General features: G+C 44.2%; 1 protein-coding gene across 6 annotated transcripts in view; it reads right to left on the reverse strand.

The window, feature by feature from the left end:
• The window catches only part of LOC115094464 (probable E3 ubiquitin-protein ligase MID2), an 839223-nt gene that overhangs the window by 159713 nt on the left and 656290 nt on the right, over positions 1–23220 (reverse strand). For all 6 annotated transcript variants that reach the window (XR_003857558.1, XM_029607549.1, XM_029607550.1 and 3 more), the window contains 2 exons: positions 16907–17034; positions 659–802 (listed from right to left, as the gene is read on the reverse strand). Coding sequence is in view for 5 of the 6 variants with exons in the window: in XM_029607549.1 (XP_029463409.1) it covers positions 659–802; positions 16907–17034 (272 nt within the window). In the remaining variant the exon portion in view is untranslated. The remainder of the gene's footprint in view (positions 1–658; positions 803–16906; positions 17035–23220) is intronic.

Here is a 23220-nt window from a genome sequence, read left to right on the forward strand (position 1 = left end):
ATTTGGTAGATAATTAGATGAGACAGGCATCCTCAAAAACACAATTGCTTTGGGACTTTTCTCAAGATTGTTGCAGGGATAAATAAAAATGAAACAAGTTTAGTTATGGTGAACTCCAGTACAGAATCAGCATTTAGAGGTATATATTGAATAATCCAGGGACCGGGGAACTTTAGCCGAATATTCAGTGAAACCTAGCTAGGTAAGTATTCCACTGAATACATCTGGATAACTTTAGACTTATCTTGGTAAGTTTGTCTGACTCGCGCTGAATATCGGCGCCAGCCAAATAACTTTCAGCCACGCTCCAAAGTGCTCCCTGCCCTGCCTCTTTCTACCAGTTAAATTTAACTGGGCAATAACTTACCCAGACAAATCTCAGAGTTTGTCTGGGTAACTCAAAAGTTCCCCACTGGCACAAAATAAGAGAATAGTCTTACTAAAAACAGGAGTAAGGTCTGATGAAACCAAAAAATAAAAATAAACAATATGTGGCAAAGTTACTACATAGACTGAGCTATTTATTAAAGAGAGAATAAAAAAAAAGCAAAATCCATCAATCAAAATCTAAGCAGTGATATTTTGGTGTTGCTATCAGTTACCAGCTAAATAATCTTGAAAAGAAAATCCAGCCACAGCAGTGCTGTCAGCTACTCACTGATGAAGTTGGCTTGCCCAGTGAAGATGGTGTATTGGAGTTCATAGGAGCCAACACTGAACTCATCCTCAGAGATCCAGTGAACTGTGATGGTGTCATGGGAAGCTGTACAAAGTTCTTCTCTCACAGATGGCGGGTTTGGCGCTGCACAAGAAAAACAGAAAAGCTAGATTGTAAAATCAGTGTGCTTCTGTTTTCAAAAGCTTTTCAAACTGGCTTCATATCCATGAAATCTTTAAGAAATTCATTGTACTTGCATGCTGTAACTACTGAGAAACATACAAAGAAAGAAACAGCTGTTTGCTGCATTGTTTGGAGGTATGACATGGGAAGTCTATTCACAAAATTACTGAATTGTTTTTGGTAATGTCAACGGCAGGTTAAAAGCAGCCTTTTATGATAAAGATTAATATTTCCTCTAATACCATTCTGTATTCTGTTTAGGAGTATGAATTTTACTCTAAGTTGACAGCTTGCTCTTCAACTTCTATTTATTGTAAAATAGAGTTTGAAGAGTTTTTTTTTTAATGCAAGCTCATGCTAGCAAAAAGAAAAGGGGACTCTCTCTAGATCATCCAACTATCAATATCCTTTCATTGACCAACTGAATTAGGTGCAAAGTAACATTCTTTCCTGTCCCAAGAGTTTACTACAGACAAAAAGATGAAGGAAAGATCACCGTGTGAAGTGTCATACTTCTCCAAGGATGCAGCAGTAGACATTACTTATATGGCACCTGAACCAACCATGAAGCAAGAATTTTCAGCAACTAGGAGCACATCTGGGCAAAGGAGAAAGGGAACAGCCTCAACCCAGAGGAGATTCATAGAATAAAATTCCAATGATGGTTAGAGGAGGAGAACAACTGTCACGTGTATAAGGAAGAAGTCTCTACTTCAGCTTCGTTGAAAAAGTATTTGACAGATCAAAAATTAGTTATTGTAACCCAAGAAGAACAGGGTGAGCTTGCTCAACAACTGTGTGCTTCCTACCAAACGTCATGGAACTGCTTTAGTGCAACATTCTATTTTATTGAGAATTGGCTCTTTCATAACAGCAGTTTTGAAGGTGGCACCAGGGCCTATGCATGAGGATGAAAGACTCTGCTCTAATGACTCTACTGGACAGGGCCCTGAATCTCAGGCAGCATAGAAAGGCCCTCTGCTTCCTGCTTTAGCCCCCTCCCTTCCCAGACAGGGCTGCAGGAAACAGGAGGAGAGAAGTGAGCCTGAAGCACACATAGCACAGCAAGGTAGAGCCACCTTGCTCCCAAATACTGCTCTTCCCCTTCTGTTGATTCCCCCTTCCTCCTGTCCTGCAGGGAACAGGAGTGGAGAGGGATGGGCCTAGGGCAGACAAGAGTTCAGGTTTTGTCTGCATTTTTCTATTTATAATGCGTGGTTCACTATGGGTCTGATTTTAAAAAGTAAAACTGGGTTTTATATGTGTAAATGCACTTTACTCGAGTAAGTGGGCTTTTTGAAAATTGCTACAATAGTATGTTACATTTACGTGCATAACACCTTTGAAAATTACTCCCTTATTCTGTGTATGACCAACATGAAGTATTTTGCTACTGTATAATGTTTGCGTACTCCAGCTTGTTCTATTTTCCCAATAGGAGATGTATTGCTAATAATACATTTGAATTTTTAGTCTGCCTTTCCAAATAATGCTCAAGGCAGCTTGCAGCATTTTAAAAATGCTGGTAGAATAAATCCTTGTCCCAAACAGTTTACAGTCCAATAAGATAACTTTCAAACATCTCCGTGCAACTTCATATATGCATGTATATGGGTGTGCAGAGATGTACAATAGTATAAAAATCTATGTGTACATGGTCCACATATTATAAAATACACATATATCTGACCCCCAACAAATATGTGTATGTTTCAGTATGCGTGAATATTTGCAATGTATTGAAAGTGCGCATATTAACTAGTTTATAAACATAAGCATATATTTTACATGTGAAAAAAATAACTTGTATGCATAAAGCCCTGATTTACACACGGGGTTAGGTATACATTCAAATATGTGCATGTACTTGAACTTACCAGTTTGACGATACCTCCATCAGTTTTCCCAGTCTGTCTTCAGTTCACTGAGCCCCTCCCACTACATCACCCTGGACTTCCTCCAGTTCAGCCAGACTCCCACCCAAAAATGGCAGTCAACAGATGAGTGATATCAATTGCACTAGTTAATTGGCATGTGTAAAATCGTGTGAATAAGTTGACTAATATATCTGCATAAATCTCTTATCAAATAGCAATTTATGTGCAAACATCTTGGCCCCTGCCTTGTATGCCCCCAGACCATCCCTTTTTTGCGCAGGTAAATGTTTGTGCAAAACCAAAAATATGTGTGCACTTTTGATGTTTATAAAATAACGTGCAAATACAAGCTACTTACATGTGTATATGCTAATTTTAGGCACAGAACTGCTTTGAAAATTTATAAATGGGCACCTGAGACAATAGGACCTAAAGCAACTTGTTCAAAATCACAAGGCATGTGAGTGATCATGTGGTTCTAAACAAATTGTTGTAATGACCATGCAATGCTTTTTCTTTGCTGGAAAAAAACAGAAATGCTATTCTAGGGCCGATGTAATATTTACAATGTTAATTTTTTATAGTATGGTTGTGGCTGTCTGAGTTCTGTGACTTAATGATATTTTGTTTTGGTATGAGAGATTTTCTATATATGTTCTGAGTGACTGTTTTGCAAGGTTTTGAGTTAGTTCACAATGTGCCTGGTAATGGAGGGAGTTTGTGTAATTGTTACTGAGTGACAAACAAATGTGAAATGTTTTTGTATAGTGTAAGGGAAAACATCCTAGTTCGGCCCAGCCAGAGAGGACAGCAAATCATTTTACTGTATTCAGCCAATGTGGTACGCATTTCTTTTAATTTAGTATACCCCCAAAAATCACAGATAACACATTCATCAGACACTGTGACATTTCTAAAACATATGAAACTAAGTTTTTTATATTTAAAAGTATGAAGCAATTTTCAAAACTATATGCTTTGGTAGAAAATCACAGATAACATTCATCAAACACTGTGGCATGATTTCTAAAACATATTTGTATTTTGTATATATATCTATATATATATATAGATATATATATAGATATACATATATATAAACCCAAATACACTCCAAAGGAGTAGAACAAAAGCACTGATGTAAGGGGAACTTGTAATATTAAAAAAAAATACAACTTTATTAACATTTGTTCAAAACAAATAAAATACTAGAGCAAGGCAGTCTATATTGAAATAAGACTATTGTAATGTGATCTATGTCAGAATTGTATTAGAGAGAGTTTTGTTTAATATTACAAGTTCCACTTACATCAGTGCTTTTGTGTATTTGGGTTTGTTTGTTGAGCACTCTTTATAATTACATATTACCTGATTTTTTGGTATATATACACACACACACACATACATATGAAACAAAGGTTTTTATATTTAAAAGTATGAGGTAATTTTCAAAACTATATGCTTTGCACTAATTTTCAAAAGAAAAGTATGAGCATAATTTTAGGATGAGCAATTTTCAAAAAGCTCTTTTACCCGGGTAAATTGGTGTGTACCCCCATAAATGACTTTTGAAAATTATCCTCCTTGTTCAATTATGTGTTTTGACAGGATGGTTCTGCGAGGAGAGTTGATGGGGGTCATCATGACTGGTGAGTTTAATTATCAAAATCTCAAGGGAGGGGTGGCCTGTGGACATGAAAGTTAATGGGGACAGGGGGCTAAACTGGTGTTTGCTTAGAGTGCCTCAAACCCTTGAACCAGCCTTGATTTTGACACCAAACTGCATTTAAACTGCTTTTCCTGAAGGTCAGCTATCACTATGGGTAAAAGGCAGCATTGTGCAATCTGTCAGAAACGTACATAACTGTGAAATGAGAGGTGTACAGCTATATTTGTGAACAATGTAAAAGTGTGTACAATCTGCAGTTAAACTGCAGCTTGCTGATGTGCCATATCCGTGGGGTGACAAGGGGGCATTATCAGTTTTAAACTGCAGGTCCTGCATGGGTGCCTACTGGTCAAGGGGCTGCTCAGGGAGTGCTGATGAAGAGCAGCAGGGGCTAAGGCAATGAATGGCCTGGGACGTAACCAAAAGTGCCTGGTACAAGCTATCACCATAGGTAGGGAGGAAACCTTCTTTGCATTTATTTTTATCTCCTAGTGGTATGTAGTAACCTACAGGAGAACATTTTATGCGGGCCATTTTTGGGTCAGCTCCTTTGCAAAGCAGGCCCTCGCCTTATTATAGGGGCTCCAACATCTACCAATAAATATCATCTCATGGGTGGATGTCAGAGCCTATTATAATAAGGCGAGGACCTCTCTCTTAGCAGGAGCCAGCTGTCGTGGTACATGTGGGCACCAACGACATAGGAAAATGTGGGAGAGAGGTTCTGGAAGTCAAATTTAGGGTTTTAGGTAGGAAGCTAAAATCCAGAACCTCCAGGGTGGCATTCTCTGAAATGCTTCCTGTTCCACGTGCAGGTCCCCAGAGGCAGGCAGAGCTCCAGAGTTTCAATGCATGGATGAGACGATGGTGCAGGGAAGAGTGATTCAGCTTTGTAAGGAACTGGGGAAACATTTGGGGAAAGGAGAGACTTTTCCGAAAGGATGGGCTCCACCTTAACCAGAGTAGAACCAAGCTGCTGGCACTAACTTTCAAAAAGGAGATTGAGCAGCTTTTAAACTAGAACAAGGGGGAAAACCGACAGTCACTCAGCAGTGCATGGTTCGAAGAAATGTATCCTTGAAGGATACTAATGAAACAGGAGAGTTAGGGCATCCCAACAGAGAGGTTCCATTAAAAGCAAACATAGTCCATATGCCTATATGTAAAAAATCACCAAAGCTAATGATTTCCGAATTATCCCAAACAACTGCAAAGCAGGTTGTTAAAACAAAAAACACACTTTGAAATGTCTGTATGCCAATGCCAGAAGTCTAAGAAGTAAGATGGGAGAGTTAGAGTGTATAGCAGCAAATGATTAGATTGACATAATTGGCATCACAGAAACTTGATGGAATGAGGATAACCAATGGGTCAGTGCTATATCAGGGTACAAATTATATCGCAATGATAGGGAGAATCAACTTGGCGGGGGTGTGGCACTTTATGTCCGGGAGTGTATAGAGTCCAACAGGATAAAGATCATACAAGAGACTAAATGCTCAATAGAATCTATATGGGTAGAAATCCCATGTGTGTTGGGTAAGAGTATAGTGATAGGAGTATACTACCGTCCACCTGGACAAAATAGTCAGACAGATAATGAAATGGTAAAAGAAATCAGGGAAGCAAACCTATTTGGCAGTGGAATAATAATGGGAGATTTCAATTACCCAAAAACACCACAGAGCAGGAGAACTGCACTTCAATAATATCCAAACACGAGAGTGTAGAAGAAAGTAAGTCCAAACCACAAGGTAAATCCAAACAGCTCTAAGGAGCCTGAAATTTTTAATTCTTTTTTGAATGGCAACTCCACTGACTTGCAATCACACCACAGTATAGACCGCGTCCCCCGACACGGTCCCGTGTTTCGCCAAGGGCTGCATCGGGGGGGAGCAACAAGGTTATCAAAGCACTGTAAATAAACATACAAAGGTTAGGACATAAGCTGGACAAAGCCGACATGTTAATACTATTTCAGATTCAAATAAATCGCATACCTGAATGCAGAGCAGTTTCAAAAATGGCAGGGAGCGCGTCCATCTTGACTGCAGACAGGTGACTGAATTTCCCCAAATACCAGTCTTTTACACTTTACCTAAAGTGCATACAACTTTAGACAAACCCCCAGGTCGACCTATTGTGGCTGGAATTGGGTCAGTCCTTGAGCCATTATCACAGTTTGTGGATCTATTTTTAAAACCTTGGGTCCCGCAAATTTCATCATACATTCGTGATTCTTCCCACCTGATCACTATTCTAGACAATACACCTGTTCCACCTACCGGATTTTTCTTTGTAACTTTTGACATAGTCTCCCTGTATACAAACATTCCACAGGTAGAGGCACTAAGGATTGTTGAAGAAACCTTAAATCACCGTCAAACCCCTTATCGGGTCCCCACTTCCTTTTTAATCACTCTGGCAGAATTGTGTTACGATCCCGGTCACTAGCCTAGTGACCGGGCTCTTACCTTCCTCCGTGGCGCCGCGAACCGCCGGGTTTCTGGCCTCCAGGGCCGCATGGCAGCGGCGTCTCCTCGTGGAGACGCCGTCAGGAACTCCTCCCCCCAGCCCTGGTACGCGTGCGCGTGAGGAGCCGTGTTTTGAGGCGTCTGCACCCGGATGTGCAGACACGCCTCTTTTGACGTCAGCTGATTGAGCAGGGGATTTAAGCCGGGACTTTTGAAGTTGCAATTCGCCTTGCAACGAGGTTTCTCTTCGGAGTGCTAGTTGCCATCGTTTATCTGCCTGCCTGGTTCCTGACTTCTGCCTGCCTGACTCTGGTATCGTTTATCTGCCTGCCTAGTTCCTGACTTCTGCCTGCCTGACTCTGGTATCGTTTATCTGCCTGCCTGGTTTCTGACTTCTGCCTGCCTGACTCTGGTATCGTTTGCCTGCCTGGTTCCTGATCTCTGCCTGCCTGACTCCGCTCTCTGCCTGCTTGTACCCCGGTTCGTATCGCTTCCTTGGATTCTTCTGTTATCACCTAAGACCCAGCGGTCCGGGTCCCTACAGGCTCCTCCTGGGGGGATCTCGGGCTTCCAGGGCGAAGACTCCTAAGCCCTAGCGACCCGGGCCTCTACAGCTCCTCTGGAGGGGTCACGGGTTTCCAGGTGAAGATTCATCGTTTCATCTAGTCTGCCTCCCGTCCGTCTCCCTCCGGCGGTCGGCCCAAGGATCCACTTTCGGATTGGTCAATCACAACAGTTTGCAAGGCCATGGATCCGGCAGATCTCGCTGGGCTTCAGGCCATTCCTGGGTTGGCACAACGCCTGGTGCAGCAGCAACAGGTGTTGGATTCGTTAGTAGCCACGGTTGAGCGCATGGCTACTCGAATGGACAATGAACCTCCTGGACAGGCTCCGCCTCCGGTTCCGGCTCCAGTAGTCACATTCCAGACTCAGACCCAGCTGCCTGCTCCTTCTCGTTATGCTGGGGATGCCAAAGCTTGCCGTGGATTTCTCAATCAGTGCTATGTGCGGTTCGCCTTACTTCCCAATCAGTTTCCTACTGATGCAGTCAAGGTGGCGTACATTTTCTCCCTGCTGGATGACAAGGCACTGAATTGGGCATCTCCTATGTGGGAGAAGAATGATGCCGCTCTCTCGAGTCTGGACCTCTTTGTGGCTGAGTTCAGGGCCGCGTTCGATGAGCCTGCTCGCCAAACTTCAGCGACTTCGGAGCCCTTGCAAATTCGCCAAGGACCACGCACACTGGCGGAGTACGCTCTGGAGTTCCGCACCCTGGCGCTTGAGGTGGGGTGGCGAGATGATGCCCTTCGGGGAATTTTTCTTGAGGGTCTAGCAGGCCGGATTAAGGACATTCTTGCCGCCAGAGAGCTCCCTGAAGATCTCAATGCTCTCATAGAGCTTGCTAGACGCATTGATCAGCGGTTGCAACAGCGGGCTAGAGAGGTACGCCCACTACGGCGCATGTCGCCACTAGCACCGGTCTCGTCGAGACCTCTTGCCTCTGTTCCCCGGTCTACGGGGGCTACCGCAACACCATCTTCTGATGAGCCAATGCAGCTGGGAAGAACTACCCTGACTGAGGAGGAGAAGCGCCGCCGCAGGACACAAGGTCTGTGTTTGTATTGCGGCGGGAAAGGACATTTCCTGTCTAATTGCAAAGAACGGCCGGGAAACGCTCACGCCTAGGAGTAAGGGAGGAGTGTCCCCTGGGCTGTTTGAACGCTGCTCCTCAATGTACGGTACCGGTAACTTTAAAATTTCCCGAGGAGTCTTTTGAAACTCGGGCTCTGATCGACTCAGGGGCTGGAGGAAACTTCATTGCTCAGTCTCTGGTTGAGCGCCTGCAAATAGCTACTCAACCTCGGGAGCCCTCCTTGCGAGTCACCTCCATTCAAGGGACCCCATTGGCCGGGAGTATCTCCTTGGTTACAGCTCCGATTTCTCTCCAGACCGGCCTGTTCCACAGCGAAGTGATCTCGTTCCTGGTCTTGGAAAAGTCGGTACATCCTATAGTTCTTGGCCTACCGTGGTTACAGCAACACTCTCCTATAATTCACTGGGACAATTTACAGATTGCTCAATGGAGTCCACAGTGCTTCCAGTCCTGCATTACTACTACTGGGAGTTCTCCCATTACTCTGGCACATGCGGGGCCAATTCTTCCGGCGGAGTACAGTGAGTTTTCCGATGTATTTTCTAAGGAAAAGGCGGAGTTGCTGCCACAACACCGTCCCTTCGACTGTGCCATCGAGCTTCTTCCCGGTACTACACCACCCCGGGGTAGGGTGTATCCTTTATCCCAACCAGAGACTAAAGCCATGTCCGATTATATTAAGGAGAACCTCGCTAAGGGGTTTATACGTCAGTCTAAGTCTTCTGCAGGGGCGGGATTCTTTTTTGTAGCCAAAAAGGACGGATCTTTACGTCCTTGCATCGACTACCGTGGTTTAAATAGGATTACAAAAAAGAACCGCTACCCGTTACCCTTGATCCCAGAACTTTTGGACAGACTCCAGGGGGCTCGAGTTTTTACCAAACTGGACCTAAGAGGAGCCTACAATCTAGTGCGCATCCGTCCCGGGGATGAGTGGAAGACTGCTTTCAACACCCGGGACGGGCACTACGAATATCTGGTTATGCCATTCGGCTTGTGCAATGCTCCTGCCGTATTCCAGCATCTCATGAATGAGATTCTTAGGGAACTGCTAAACACTTGTGTCATTGTCTATCTGGATGATGTTCTCATATTTTCCCAAGATTTGGATTCTCATCGCCGACAGGTCCGGCAAGTTCTTCAGATTCTCCGAGACCAGCACCTTTACGCCAAACTGGAAAAATGTCTCTTTGAGCAGGACTCTTTGCCTTTCTTAGGGTATATCGTGTCTGCCACAGGATTTTGCATGGACCCAGAGAAGGTTTCGGCCATCAAGAAGTGGCCTCAGCCTACAGGATTAAAGGCGTTGCAACGCTTTCTGGGCTTCGCCAACTTTTACAGACACTTTATTCCAGGATACTCCCGGCTGGTGGCACCTTTGACAGCCTTAACAAGGAAAGGAGCGGATGTTCGCCACTGGTCTGCGGAGGCTTGTAAAGCGTTTCAAGATTTAAAGGACGCGTTTCTGTTGGATACTTGCCTACGACACCCTGATCCGTCACGTCCCTTCATAGTGGAGGTAGATGCGTCCAGTGTGGCGGTAGGTGCAGTACTTTCTCAGCACTCTAGTGCAGGAACTCTACTCCCATGCTCGTATTTCTCGAAGAGATTCACTCCTGCCGAAAATAATTACGGTATCGGCGATAAAGAACTTCTCGCCATCAAGTTGGCGTTTGAGGCATGGAGGCAGTGGCTAGAAGGAGCTCAGCACCAAATCACGGTGTACACCGACCATAAGAACCTGGAGTTTCTTTCCCAAGCCCAACGCCTCAATCCCAGGCAGGCGAGATGGTCATTGTTCTTTAGTCGGTTCGATTTTATCCTCAAGTACCGACCCGCCGCTAAGAACATCCGAGCCGATGCTCTGTCCCGTAACACCATCCTTGAGGAAAGGAGTGACTCTCCACAGTATATCATTGACCCAGCCAGGATTTCTCTTGACTGCACTAGTGTATCTCAGCAAGGACGAGTAGTAGTACCTCGACGAGACCGAAGGAAGGTTCTGGAGTGGGCTCACGACTCCCTCACAGGAGGTCATGCCGGCCGAGTAAGAACTCTCACTCTTTTGAATCGATTCTACTGGTGGCCTCGGGTACGTCAGGACGTTCAGGAATACGTGGCATCTTGCCCAGTATGTGCCAGGCAAAAGCCACTTTCTGGTCGACCTTGGGGCCTGCTACAACCGTTACCCATTGCCACAGAACCATGGACACACATTGCCACAGACTTTGTGGTAGATCTCCCTCCTTCAGAGGGTAAGACTGTAATTTGGGTTATTGTGGACCGTTTTTCTAAAATGGTACATCTCGTACCACTGGACAAACTGCCTTCTGCACCTGAGTTAGCAAAGCTGTTCGTACAACACATCTTTCGAGTCCATGGTCTTCCACAAAGTATAGTCTCTGACCGTGGACCTCAGTTTACAGCTCGCTATTGGCGAGCCCTTTGCAAACAGTTCGGGGTTCAGTTGAATTTCTCCACCGCTTTTCACCCCCAGAGTAATGGACAGACGGAGAGAATGAATCGGTCTCTCAAGTCTTTTCTCCACAGTTTCATTTCTGAGAAAAGAGATAATTGGGTGGCGTTGTTGCCTTGGGCAGAATTTGCATATAATAACCATGAACACTCTGTCACGGGCCAATCACCTTTTCAAACGGTTTTTGGTCATCATCTCAAACCTCCTGTCCCAGTTCCAGTGGAGGTGGCATCTCCTGCGGCTCAGTCAACAGCAACTCAATTTCGTCACCTATGGTCGTCACTTCAGCATCGTCTTTCGTCTGCAGCACAGAAAGCACAGACAACAGCGAATCGTCATAGACGGGCTGCTCCGACACTACTACCTGGTACTAAAGTATGGTTAAGTACCAAGAATTTGCACCTTTCAGGTTACTCTCGCAAGTTGGCTCCTAAATTCTGTGGTCCATTTCCAGTGGCAGAACGTATTGGATTGGTATCCTACAGACTTCGACTGCCATCATCATTGCGCATTCACAATGTATTTCATGTGTCCCTGTTAAAACCTGTGGTCCACTCACGTTATCATCACCTCACTCCGGATGATGTCTCAGCATCGTCTCCTGGGGATCCGGTCTATCAAGTACACGAGGTACGGGACGTACGATTTCACAATCGTCGGTGGGAATATTTGCTAGCCTGGGAAGGCTGTGGTCCGGAGGAAGATTCCTGGGAACCTGCGCGGAACATCCTGGATAAGACTCTGCTGTCCCAATTTCACTTGGACAACCCTGGAAGGCCCGGTCCTTTAAAGAGGGGGCGTAAAGTGGGGGGTACTGTTACGATCCCGGTCACTAGCCTAGTGACCGGGCTCTTACCTTCCTCCGTGGCGCCGCGAACCGCCGGGTTTCTGGCCTCCAGGGCCGCATGGCAGCGGCGTCTCCTCGTGGAGACGCCGTCAGGAACTCCTCCCCCCAGCCCTGGTACGCGCACGCGCGAGGAGCCGTGTTTTGAGGCGTCTGCACCCGGATGTGCAGACACGCCTCTTTTGACGTCAGCTGATTGAGCAGGGGATTTAAGCCGGGACTTTTGAAGTTGCAATTCGCCTTGCAACGAGGTTTCTCTTCGGAGTGCTAGTTGCCATCGTTTATCTGCCTGCCTGGTTCCTGACTTCTGCCTGCCTGACTCTGGTATCGTTTATCTGCCTGCCTGGTTCCTGACTTCTGCCTGCCTGACTCTGGTATCGTTTGCCTGCCTGGTTCCTGACTTCTGCCTGCCTGACTCTGGTATCGTTTATCTGCCTGCCTGGTTTCTGACTTCTGCCTGCCTGACTCTGGTATCGTTTGCCTGCCTGGTTCCTGATCTCTGCCTGCCTGACTCCGCTCTCTGCCTGCTTGTACCCCGGTTCGTATCGCTTCCTTGGATTCTTCTGTTATCACCTAAGACCCAGCGGTCCGGGTCCCTACAGGCTCCTCCTGGGGGGATCTCGGGCTTCCAGGGCGAAGACTCCTAAGCCCTAGCGACCCGGGCCTCTACAGCTCCTCTGGAGGGGTCACGGGTTTCCAGGTGAAGATTCATCGTTTCATCTAGTCTGCCTCCCGTCCGTCTCCCTCCGGCGGTCGGCCCAAGGATCCACTTTCGGATTGGTCAATCACAACAGAATTGGCCCTTACCAAAAATTATTTTCGGTTCAAGGATTCTTTTTTCCAACAGATAAAAGGCACTGCAATGAGGGCTACAATGGCTCCGAGCCTGGCATGCCTTTTTGTGGCTCGTTTTGAGGAAACCTTTGTATATCCATCAGATGGCTTCCAGCATATATCCCTATGGCGTCGATTTATTGACGATATTTTTTTAATATGGCGGGGTACCGATATACAGTTTTTTCTTTTCTTTGACTGGCTTAACTCCTGTGATCCGAATATACAGTTCAATTTTGTAATACATCCACGCCAAATTCCTTTTTTAGATATAGTGATATCTGTCCATGAAAACCAGTTTACCACAACGATTTACCGGAAAGACACTGATCGCAATACTTTGCTTTCATTTCAAAGCTGTCATCCGCGCAATTTACGTCATAACATCCCCACTGGGCAATTTTTGCGCTTACGCAGATTGTGTACAACCCGGGTGGAATTCTTGTCCCAGGCTAAGTTAATGACGGGGCGGTTTTTGTCCAGGGTTTACCCCATGTCAGTAGTAAAGAGGGCCTTTAAACGGGCTCTCTTTGCAAATCGGGATTTTCTTTTTCTCCCACGCTCTGAATCATCTGAGAGTACTATCAACTGTATTTTACCATTTTCCATCTTGAGCCGGCAGGTTACGAATATTATTCGTAGACATTGGCAGTCTCTCTCTCTGCATCGACTTTTTAAAGGTCCTTTAAGGTTCACCTATCGGAGGGGCCGTAACCTCCGTGATAGACTGATTCACGCGGACTTACAGCCAGAATCAAGGGTCCTCTCACCCTCAATTGGACATCAGCCCTGTGGGCGTTGTACGATGTGCAAACACACTGTAACCTGTACGTCTTTCATAAATCCGCTCACTCAAGAGGTTTTTCCTCTCCGGTCTTTCTCGGACTGCACTTCAAAAGGGGTGATTTATACCATTATCTGCCCTTGTCCCTTAATCTATGTAGGAAAGACTACTAGAATGATAAAAACACGCATTATTGAGCACTGCTCAAATATACGTAACTCTCGGGAGAATGAACCCCTAGTAACACACTGGGCTCAACATTTACACTCTCTTTCCGACTTAGTCTTCTCCATCATTGAGGTTGTTCCTCGCTCTCCGCGCGGTGGTAACTATAATGAACAGTTGGGAAGAATTGAGCAGAGGTGGATTTTCCGCCTCGATACAGTAGCCCCGAAAGGGCTCAATCGAGAATTGGAATGGCATCTGTTCACATAAAGAGTGTGGGGTCACCAGAGTTTGCTTGCTGTATGCACTGCTAGTTGCGCCTCAGGAACGGGGGCCACGTTGATTGGCCCCTAGTGACCATGTGACCTGTCAACCTGAGTTTTGCGCTCACTCCGGTAGGTTTAAATACCTGTCTGCAGTCAAGATGGACGCGCTCCCTGCCATTTTTGAAACTGCTCTGCATTCAGGTATGCGATTTATTTGAATCTGAAATAGTATTAACATGTCGGCTTTGTCCAGCTTATGTCCTAACCTTTGTATGTTTATTTACAGTGCTTTGATAACCTTGTTGCTCCCCCCCGATGCAGCCCTTGGCGAAACACGGGACCGTGTCGGGGGACGCGGTCTATACTGTGATGTGATTGCAAGTCAGTGGAGTTGCCATTCAAAAAGAATTAAAAATTTCAGGCTCCTTAGAGCTGTTTGGATTTACCTTGTGGTTTGGACTTACTTTCTTCTGCACTCTCGTGTTTGGAGATTTCAATTACCCCAATATTGACTGGATAAATGTAACATCAGGACTTGCTATAGACATAAAGTTCATGGATGTAATAAATGATTGCTTCATGGAGCAATTGGTTCAGGAACCAACAAGAGAGGGAGCTATTTTAGATTTAATTCTTAGTGGAACGCAGGATTTGGTGAGAGAGGTAACGGTGGTGGGGCCACTTGGCAACAGTGATCATAACATGATCAAATTTAAAATTTAAAATCTGTAGCTCAATCACTAAACTTTCAAAAGGGAAAGTTTGAGAAAATGAGGAAAATAGAAAAAAACTGAAAGGTGCAGCTGCAAAGGTTAAAAGTGTTCAACAGGCATGGACATTGTTTAAAAATACGATCCTAGAGGCGCAGTCCAGATGTATTCCACACATTAACAAAGGTGGAAGGAAAGCAAAACGATTACAGTCATGGTTAAAGAGGCTAGTTTAGCCAAAAAAACATCCTTCAAAAATTGGAAGAAAGATCCATCTGAAGAAAATAGGATAAAACATAAGCATTGTCAAGTTAAGTGTAAAACATTGATAAGACAGGCGGGTCCTTTCGTGGATTACAAACTGGTTAAAAGACAGGAAACAGAGAGTAGGATTAAATGGTCAATTTTCTCAGTGGAAAAGGGTAAACAGTGGAGTGCCTCAGGGATCTGTACTTGGATCGGTGCTTTTCTATATATATATAAATGATCTGGAAAGGAATACGACGAGTGAGCTTATCAAATTTGCGGATGATACAAAATTATTCAGAGTAGTTAAATCACAAGCAGACTGTGATACATTACAGGAGGACCTTGAAAGACTGGAAGATTGGGCATCCAAATGGCAGATGAAATTTAATGTGGACAAGTGCAAGGTGTTGCATATAGGGAAAAATAAACCTTGCTGTAGTTACACTATTTAGGTTCAATATTAGGAGCTACCACCCAGGAAAAAGATCTAGGCATCATAGTGGATAATACTTTAAAATCGTCGGCTCAGTGTGCTGCAGCAGTCAAAAAAGCAAACAGAATGTTAGGAATTATTTGGAAGAGAATGGTTAATAAAACGGAAAATGTCATAATGCCTCTATATCGCTCCATGTGAGACCACACCTTGAATACTGTGTACAATTCTGGTCGCCACATCTCAAAAAAGATATAGTTGCGATGGAGAAGGTACAGAGAAGGGCAACCAAAATGATATAGGGGATGGAACAGCTCCCCTATGAGGAAAGGCTGAAGAGGTTAGGGCTGTTCAGCTTGGAGAAGAGACGGGGGATATGATAGAGGTCTTTAAGATCATGAGAGGTATTGAAAGAGTAGATGTGACTCGGTTATTTACACTTTCGAATAATAGAAGGACTAGGGGGCATTCCATGAAGTTAGCAAGTAGCACATTTAAGACTAATCGGAGAAAATTCTTTTTCACTCAACATACAATAAAGCTCTGGAATTTGTTGCCAGAGGATGTGGTTAGTGTAGTTAGTGGGTTCAAAAAAGGTTTGGATAAGTTCTTGGGTCCATTAACGGCTATTAATCAAGTTTACTTATGGAATAGCCACTGCTATTAATTGCATCAGTAGTATGGGATCTTCTTAGTGTTTGGATAATTGCCAGGTTCTTGTGGCCTGGTTTGGCCTCTGTTGGAAACAGGATGCTGGGCTTGATGGCCCTTGGTCTGACCCAGCATGGCAATTTCTTATTTTCTTATGTTCTTATAAATGAAAAGGCAGAACCTCATAGCATTTACTGCTATTACAGAACATAAAAGCTGCGACAAAGACATTATAAAAGCATGCCTAAACGTTCAGAGTTCCACTGGAAGTGCTTTAAAATGTAACATTTTAGCTCAGGAAAGAAAAACAGTAGGGAAACTAGTGAAATGGCAAGAAATGTTTCTTCTGCAATAAAGCCGGAAATGACTGCATGTTCTGACCACAGAACCTTCACTCCACGGCTCATCACCACGACTGTCCTCAACTCACTGCTCATTTCACATGTCCTCCTTCTTTCTAGTTTCACCGAGCAGCTTGGATCTGAACGGGTTGCGCTTTCCTCTGTTGGATTGAGTTTTTGTTATTTATTGCCCTGGGTTTTATTTTTTTCCATTAGCCTGCCGCCGTACCTCTCAGCCGGCCCATAGATATAACAGCGTGCCGCAGCTGCGTGAGAGAGAGAGGGAGAGATTCTGTGCTCTGCTCTAAAGCCGCGTGGCAAAGAAAGAAGGCCAAAGACGTCAACCCAGCGGATAACTGATGTTTGAAACTGGAGCTGTGGGCGACAGGGGCAGGCAGACTAGAAGGAGCAGCAGAGTAAGGGATTGCGGCTGATCCAACTAAGGAAGGTGGTGTACACTACCGAGAGGGTGTTTAGAATAAAGATTTAAAAAAAAAAAAAAAATCCATTTGCTCCCCAATCGTCTTTACCTTAAGAAACAAAAAAAAAGGAAAATAAATGTGGTTTTCTTTTTGCCAGCTCATTTTCATAGGTAATAAGCGCAAAGTACAGAGATCACAAAGTGCAGAGTTTCAAACCTGTTAAGTAATCAAGTCCCTCCAGCAGTTTCTTCTCTCTGGAAAAATCCAGCGCAAAGTTTTCAAAGGCATCATTTAAATTGATGTCGGGGATCAGAACTTGAGAAGATGCAGTTGCCATGGCAACCCTGGGAGGGGGTGGGGGTGGGGAAAAAAAAAAGAGACAAGAACATCAATATACATCAGGACATGTTTGTAAGTTCCATCCAGCAGTTTGATTTCTGATTAAAAAGGAGCAGCCTTGTAAGTGATGCATTCTGCTAGGGAAAGGAGGGGAGAAAGGGTCGGGCTCATTTGCTGCAGCCTCCTGCTGTGAATTCAGCCAGGAGCTCCCTGAGGAAATGACCGATTTCTCATTAACTAAAGCCTCACTCCTATTGTTCTCTGCAGGAAAAACAACATGCACTAACAGCTGGCCAGGGGTTGTCAAATCGAATGAGAGAACTACCTTATTAGCACCTGGAAAGGAAAAAAAAAGTCTTTACATGCACATTGCCAAGATTTTCCCAGATGTTTCTGAAGGTTGATGGAGTGGGAGAGAAGGAAGAAGTAATTTATCTCCTCCTTGCCCGACTCAATGCTAAGTATTGTGTTCTGCTTGAAAATGCACTGTGCATCGTGTGCCGTGGCTGAACCCAATCTAATGCTCTTTCTACTTCAAAAGAGCTCACACAGATCTCGCTGATAGCAATGACACAAATTGTAGGGTTGACCTCTGCCAATGCTCTCACATTTACTATCCCAAAGAGTGGACCCCAATGCTACTGTTCCACCTTGGCTGGAGGGTGTGGTGGCACAAAACCTTAAAGCTATTTTACAGCATTACTATTTTTTCAGATTTCTTGCCTGAGCTCACACAACACCATGCAAATTGCTTTCCAGGCTCCATCACACTGCAGCCCATATTAACCTTATAGTTCACTTCACACTCAGTAGGTAATTTTAAAAAGGCAAGGGATGTGGGCAGCAAAGCAGTGGTTTACCCACATCAATGCCATCTTGAAAAACCTGCCCAATCAACACGTTGGGAAAAATACATGCGGACATCTTGTATGTGATTGCTTTTCTCCACATATTGGCAAGGTATTCTGGGGGAAAGATTCTGGGCAAGGACTGGACTTATGTGCAAACTTTTTCATTTTTAAAAAGTATGCGCAGAAATTTTGTCAGGGGAAACTGTCCCGAGAACATTTTAAAAACAAAAGGGCGTGCCTGCTTTCACTTTGAAAATGAGTGTGATGTCTGTGGTTAATATGCACCCGCGGTCACTGCTCCCTCTAAGCATGTGCGTGCACACCCAGGCCATGAACCCCCTCGCACACGGCAAAACATAGCATGCACAACCCCCCCCCCCCAAAAAAAAACAACCTCGCAATATTATTTGCATCACACTGGCTCGTGCTGCCCACATTTGAACCTGGCTTATAAAAGGTTGCACACAAAAAAATAATTTCTGCACACATTTGAGGGGGACATTGCCCACGGACTTTACACAAGTTGAAAATTACCCCCTTGATGATCGAGTCGTGAGCACACAAGAAAGACTCCATCATTTATTTCGCAGGAAGCTAACACTATAAGCCCTTCCTTATATTTTTCCTGTGCAATAGAATGTACTGCCCCAAGTGCAATATATGAAATCCACAAGAGGACTTGCAAAATACATCTCCTCACTGAAACAAAGGGTCACGAGAGTTTTGAAAGTGAAAATATATTTGTTTTTATTGGGGGGGGGGGGGCAGAGACTCTCATCAGTGTTGTCACCTCTTAGTGCTTGTTTTGCTTACAATCGTCTTCAAATTCTTCAATCTGCTCTCACCGGTGCAGGCCCACATGTCAGGTTCAGGAGCTCATTGGTGAGAGCACTGGCCTTGTAAACCAGGGGGCATGAGTTCAATTCTCATTGGGGCCTTTAACTGTCCAGAAGCTGGATGCCTCCCTAATGTTCTCTTTATGGCCACCAAGGGCCCCAGCTTCCATGGTCTGGGATCCTACTTCTAGGCAACATTTTTTGTCCCAGAAGGGTTAGAGCATATAAATTCATAAAATCAACCCAAGCACAAGCAAGTTCATATGAGAATACGACAAAGGCAATAAAATACAGCAAATAAGAAATGACAAATACAAATTACTTAAAGCCTCCCTGAAATACACCACTTTTAAATTTAAACTCTTTCTAAAACATTTCAAATGACGCTCATCTCGCAAACTGGCCAGCAAAGCATTCCACAGCATGGGTGCGGCAAAGGGAAAAAAGCCCTCAAAGGGGGGGGGGGGGGGGGGTGTGGCAGCTTGTAATTATGGGTAGCAAGAGTCAGCACAATTTTGTGAAAGAAGACATTAACATATGCACAGGGTCGTGTCCCTTCATTCTATTTACACAGAGACACAGAAATGGTGACAGAAAAGGAGCAACGGTCCATCCAGTCTGCCCAGCAAGCTTCCCACGGTAGTATCTGGGTCACCCCATGTGTCAATGCTGCTTCACGTGCTTTGCTTATGGACTTGGCCATAGAAGCAGTCCCGTGTTTTTCCTTAATGTCTGCGCATCAGTACCCCAGACTGTAAAAAGTCATGGCTCGTGTTGGTTGTCTCTGAATCCAAATTCCTCTTTCTTTTCACCCCCAACCCCCCAGAGAACAATATTGCAGTTGCATCAAAAGCATCAAGGCTTATTGGTTAAGGGAAGTAATCCCATGTCTTATGTGCTGCTCTGTGCTGGTTACCCCCCATGCTCATCAGTTCTGCAGACCGTAAAAGTCAGGGCACCTCGTTGGTTGCTGTCTAAATCCAATTCCTCTTTTCCCCTGCCGTTGAAGCAGAGAGCCATGATGGAGTTGCATCAAGAGTATGAAGGCTTACTGGTTAAGGGTAGTAACTGCCACACCAGCAAGTTACCCCCATGCACACTTTCATTGTTTCCTTTAGGACTTGGCCATAGAAGCGGTCCTGTGCATATCAATATCCCAGACCATGGAAGTGGGGACCCTCGGTTGTTGTAAATAGAACATTAGGAAGACAACCAGCTGTCTTTTTGGACTTGCATGTGGACAGTTGAAGGTTCTGATGAGAGTTGAACTTATTAAAGACCAGGGCTGGTTTTGAAGACCAGGGCTCTCACCACCGAGCTACAGAATATGACTCATCCAAGTACAGCAAGTTGTGAACTAAAACAAGAACTTTAAATTTAGTTCACCAATTGATCAGTAACAAATGTAGTTCACACAATATAGGGGAAATATGCTCATTTAACTTCTTATCCCTAATAACATTTGATGCTGCATGTTGAATTAATTGAAGCACTTGGATTTGATTCTGTGGCAAAGCTAAAGACTATTACAATAGTCTAAACGTCCAAAAACTACAGTCTGAATTAGTGACACAGTGATCCGACATACTAGATCTTCTACTACTACTACTACTTGTCATTTCTATAGCACTACTCAATGTACACTGAGCTGTACATAAACATAGAAAAGAGAACCCCTGCCCAATAGAGCTTACAGTAATCAAGACAAATCTACAGGGCAAAAGAGACTTTGGGGATATCTTTTTATTAAGAAAACTGTTAAACATGACTCAGGCTGTAAGGGGGATAATCAGGAGTTAAGCTTTAAAAGCAGCCTTAAAAAGGTGGGTTTTTAAACTAAATTTAAATAAGGCAAGCGTGGGAGCATGACACACCAACCCAGGAAGTCTATTTGCTTTTGGATACTGTATGACCAGGGGATGCCCTGACATTTCTATTTTTATTGACATGATTTATGCTCAATAGTTTTTGTCCTGAGAGTTCTCATATGTTTTATTGTGTATTTCTCATATGGACATACAAGCCCATAAAATTACTGAAATATTTGAACAGTTTGAGAAATGCTTTAAAGGGCCTATTTTTGTTGTGACTTTTGTAATAAATTATCATGATTTGTAGAACACTTGATTTGTGTTTTACAGAGTCTAGGGAAACCCATCAGCATTTGCAGAAAAAGTGGCCCCAAATCAAAGAGTGCTTAGCATGATTTCTGATATCTTTATTAGTTGTAGAAAAGATTAGGTTAGCTGGACCTAGAAACTTCAATGCCACTCAAAAGCTACTAGAGATTTCTCTTAGGGTTATGCTGTTGTAATACATACCAGAGTTTTAATAAGAATCTTCATATTTTATTGGCTAGTATTGGACATTAGGGAATGTGTGGTGCTGCCCACAACAGTTTATTTGGATATCTTGGGATATTTTCATCCCCTAAAAGATGTTCTCTATAAGTTAATGCATTCAAATTTTCTATGGCTTTGAGAGGGAGAATATCAGAAACAAAATAACCTAAAAAAAACCAGCAAATGTTGTAAAAGCAGTTATTCAGGAGGCATTTCATAAAAGAAAAAAATATTTCTCATGACCTGAAAAAAAAAGATATTCAGAGCATAGAAGAGAAGAGACCCCATAGAAGTTCTGTGAACACCCAACAGTCCATTCACAGGCATGTCTATAAACACTGATTCAAATCAAATATATATCTGATTTTCTCCTTTTCAGCAACCCTTAGACCCAGCTATGTATTCCTCTCCCAGGTTAGCACAAACCCAAGGGGGGAGTGCTGCTGTAGTGCACAGTTCCCAATACTTCTCATGGCAACACATTTTAAAACTGTTTTTTGCTTGTGGAAATTTGGAAAATTAGTTAGCACAAACCCTGCTCTATCAGTGAACCCACTTAGAGATATTGTCACAGCCTTTCCTTATTTTCAAAATTGGCTCAAGTTTCTCATGGAAAAGTCATTATTAATGGAGCCAGTGCTGCATTTCCCACTGACAAGGGTGAAACTCACCTTTTAAAAACTGTTTTGCCGAAGCTTATCTGCCTTAATCTCTAATTGTAGTTTTCATTAAATTAGCATCTTTACTCCCTTGTTTTCTCACACTTACTAAGTCACACCTCACAAGTGCAAGCCATCCTTTTTCTACATAGATGCATCCAGGGCAGGTGCAAGGGTATTGGGTGCCCTAGGCAACCCTTGCACTGCCCTCCCCCCCCCTCGGTCACACCCACTCCCCCAGTTGCGCACTCTCCCCCCCCCCCCCCCCCGTGGCCCTGAGAAGCACACAGTCTCTATTTCACTTTGCCGCGAGTGGGATTGGCCCCGCTTTTGGCACCATGTGGCTGCTCTTCGGCGCCCCCTATGGCTCGGTGCCCTAGGCGACCGCTGAAGTTTGCCTAATGGACGCGCCGGCCCTGGATGCATCACACGTTAGAACAGAACCAGCAGAAAGAAGGTCTGACATTCTAGACCGACCTTGGTTCAGCCCCAGGGCACTTCTCATGGCAAGTGTATCAACTTTGCCCTCTTCCTCTGCTCTCTTAAAGACGTTTTATGTCATTTCATTTTAGCATGCACAAAAAATCTATTTAATGTGTGCACATTCATTTAGTATGTGCACATTTGACTGTGTGCATGCGTATTCAATCACAAACATGTGTATTCAATGTAGTGCACACCAAAAATCAGTGCCCGTGAAAAATGAAACACTTTCCTACCAAAAAGCATGCACCGATTCTCAAAACATGAAGGGCTGAATTTTCAAAAGGAGTTATGTGCAAGAAATGCCTTTATATGGGCTTTTGAAAATTTCCTGGGGGATTGTGCATATGTAAGTATGCACAAAAGCAATTTCATGCGTACGTTTATGTGCATTAAAATAAGTATTCGGAGGGAGTGGAGTTGGGGTGGGGCGGCACTAACCCCACTCTATATTTGGTGCAGCTAGCTTTAGTCCAAAGTAATAAGGGGGAACCAAAAATTGTGGTTGCCATGTTCATCTACTTCCAAATGTGGAATTAAGTGGGAACCACTTACATCCACACAACCACAATGTATACAAACATCAGTATGACTCATAAGCCTCTCAATTCAATTGAACCAAGGTTAAAAATAAAAACATAAGGGGGTAGATATTCAAAAGCCATTTAGACAGATAACTGAAATGTTATCCATCTATATGGTTTAGCTGCATTACTTGGCGACTTATGTGATTAAATTCTAGCCAGATAACTTTTTATCTGGCTAGAATTTAGCTGGATAGGTTGGGGGTGTTCCTAAGGCAGGTGGTAGGCGTTCTGGGGATGTTACTATACCTATTTGGCTAACTTTTAAGCTAGCTGGGTATATTCAGTGGCAGTGCCGCGCTGCTGAAAATCCTGCTTGAATGAATGCGCGCCTGTGCGACCCCTGCGATTCGGTGCTCAAGGCAGTCACATGCCGTGACGTTGGGCGTCGTGACGTCACGTCTTGAGCGCCGAATCGCAGGGGTCGCACAGGCGC

Source organism: Rhinatrema bivittatum, chromosome 6 (assembly GCF_901001135.1).
Source record: "Rhinatrema bivittatum chromosome 6, aRhiBiv1.1, whole genome shotgun sequence".
In the NCBI taxonomy this organism is placed as follows: Eukaryota; Metazoa; Chordata; class Amphibia; order Gymnophiona; family Rhinatrematidae; genus Rhinatrema; species Rhinatrema bivittatum.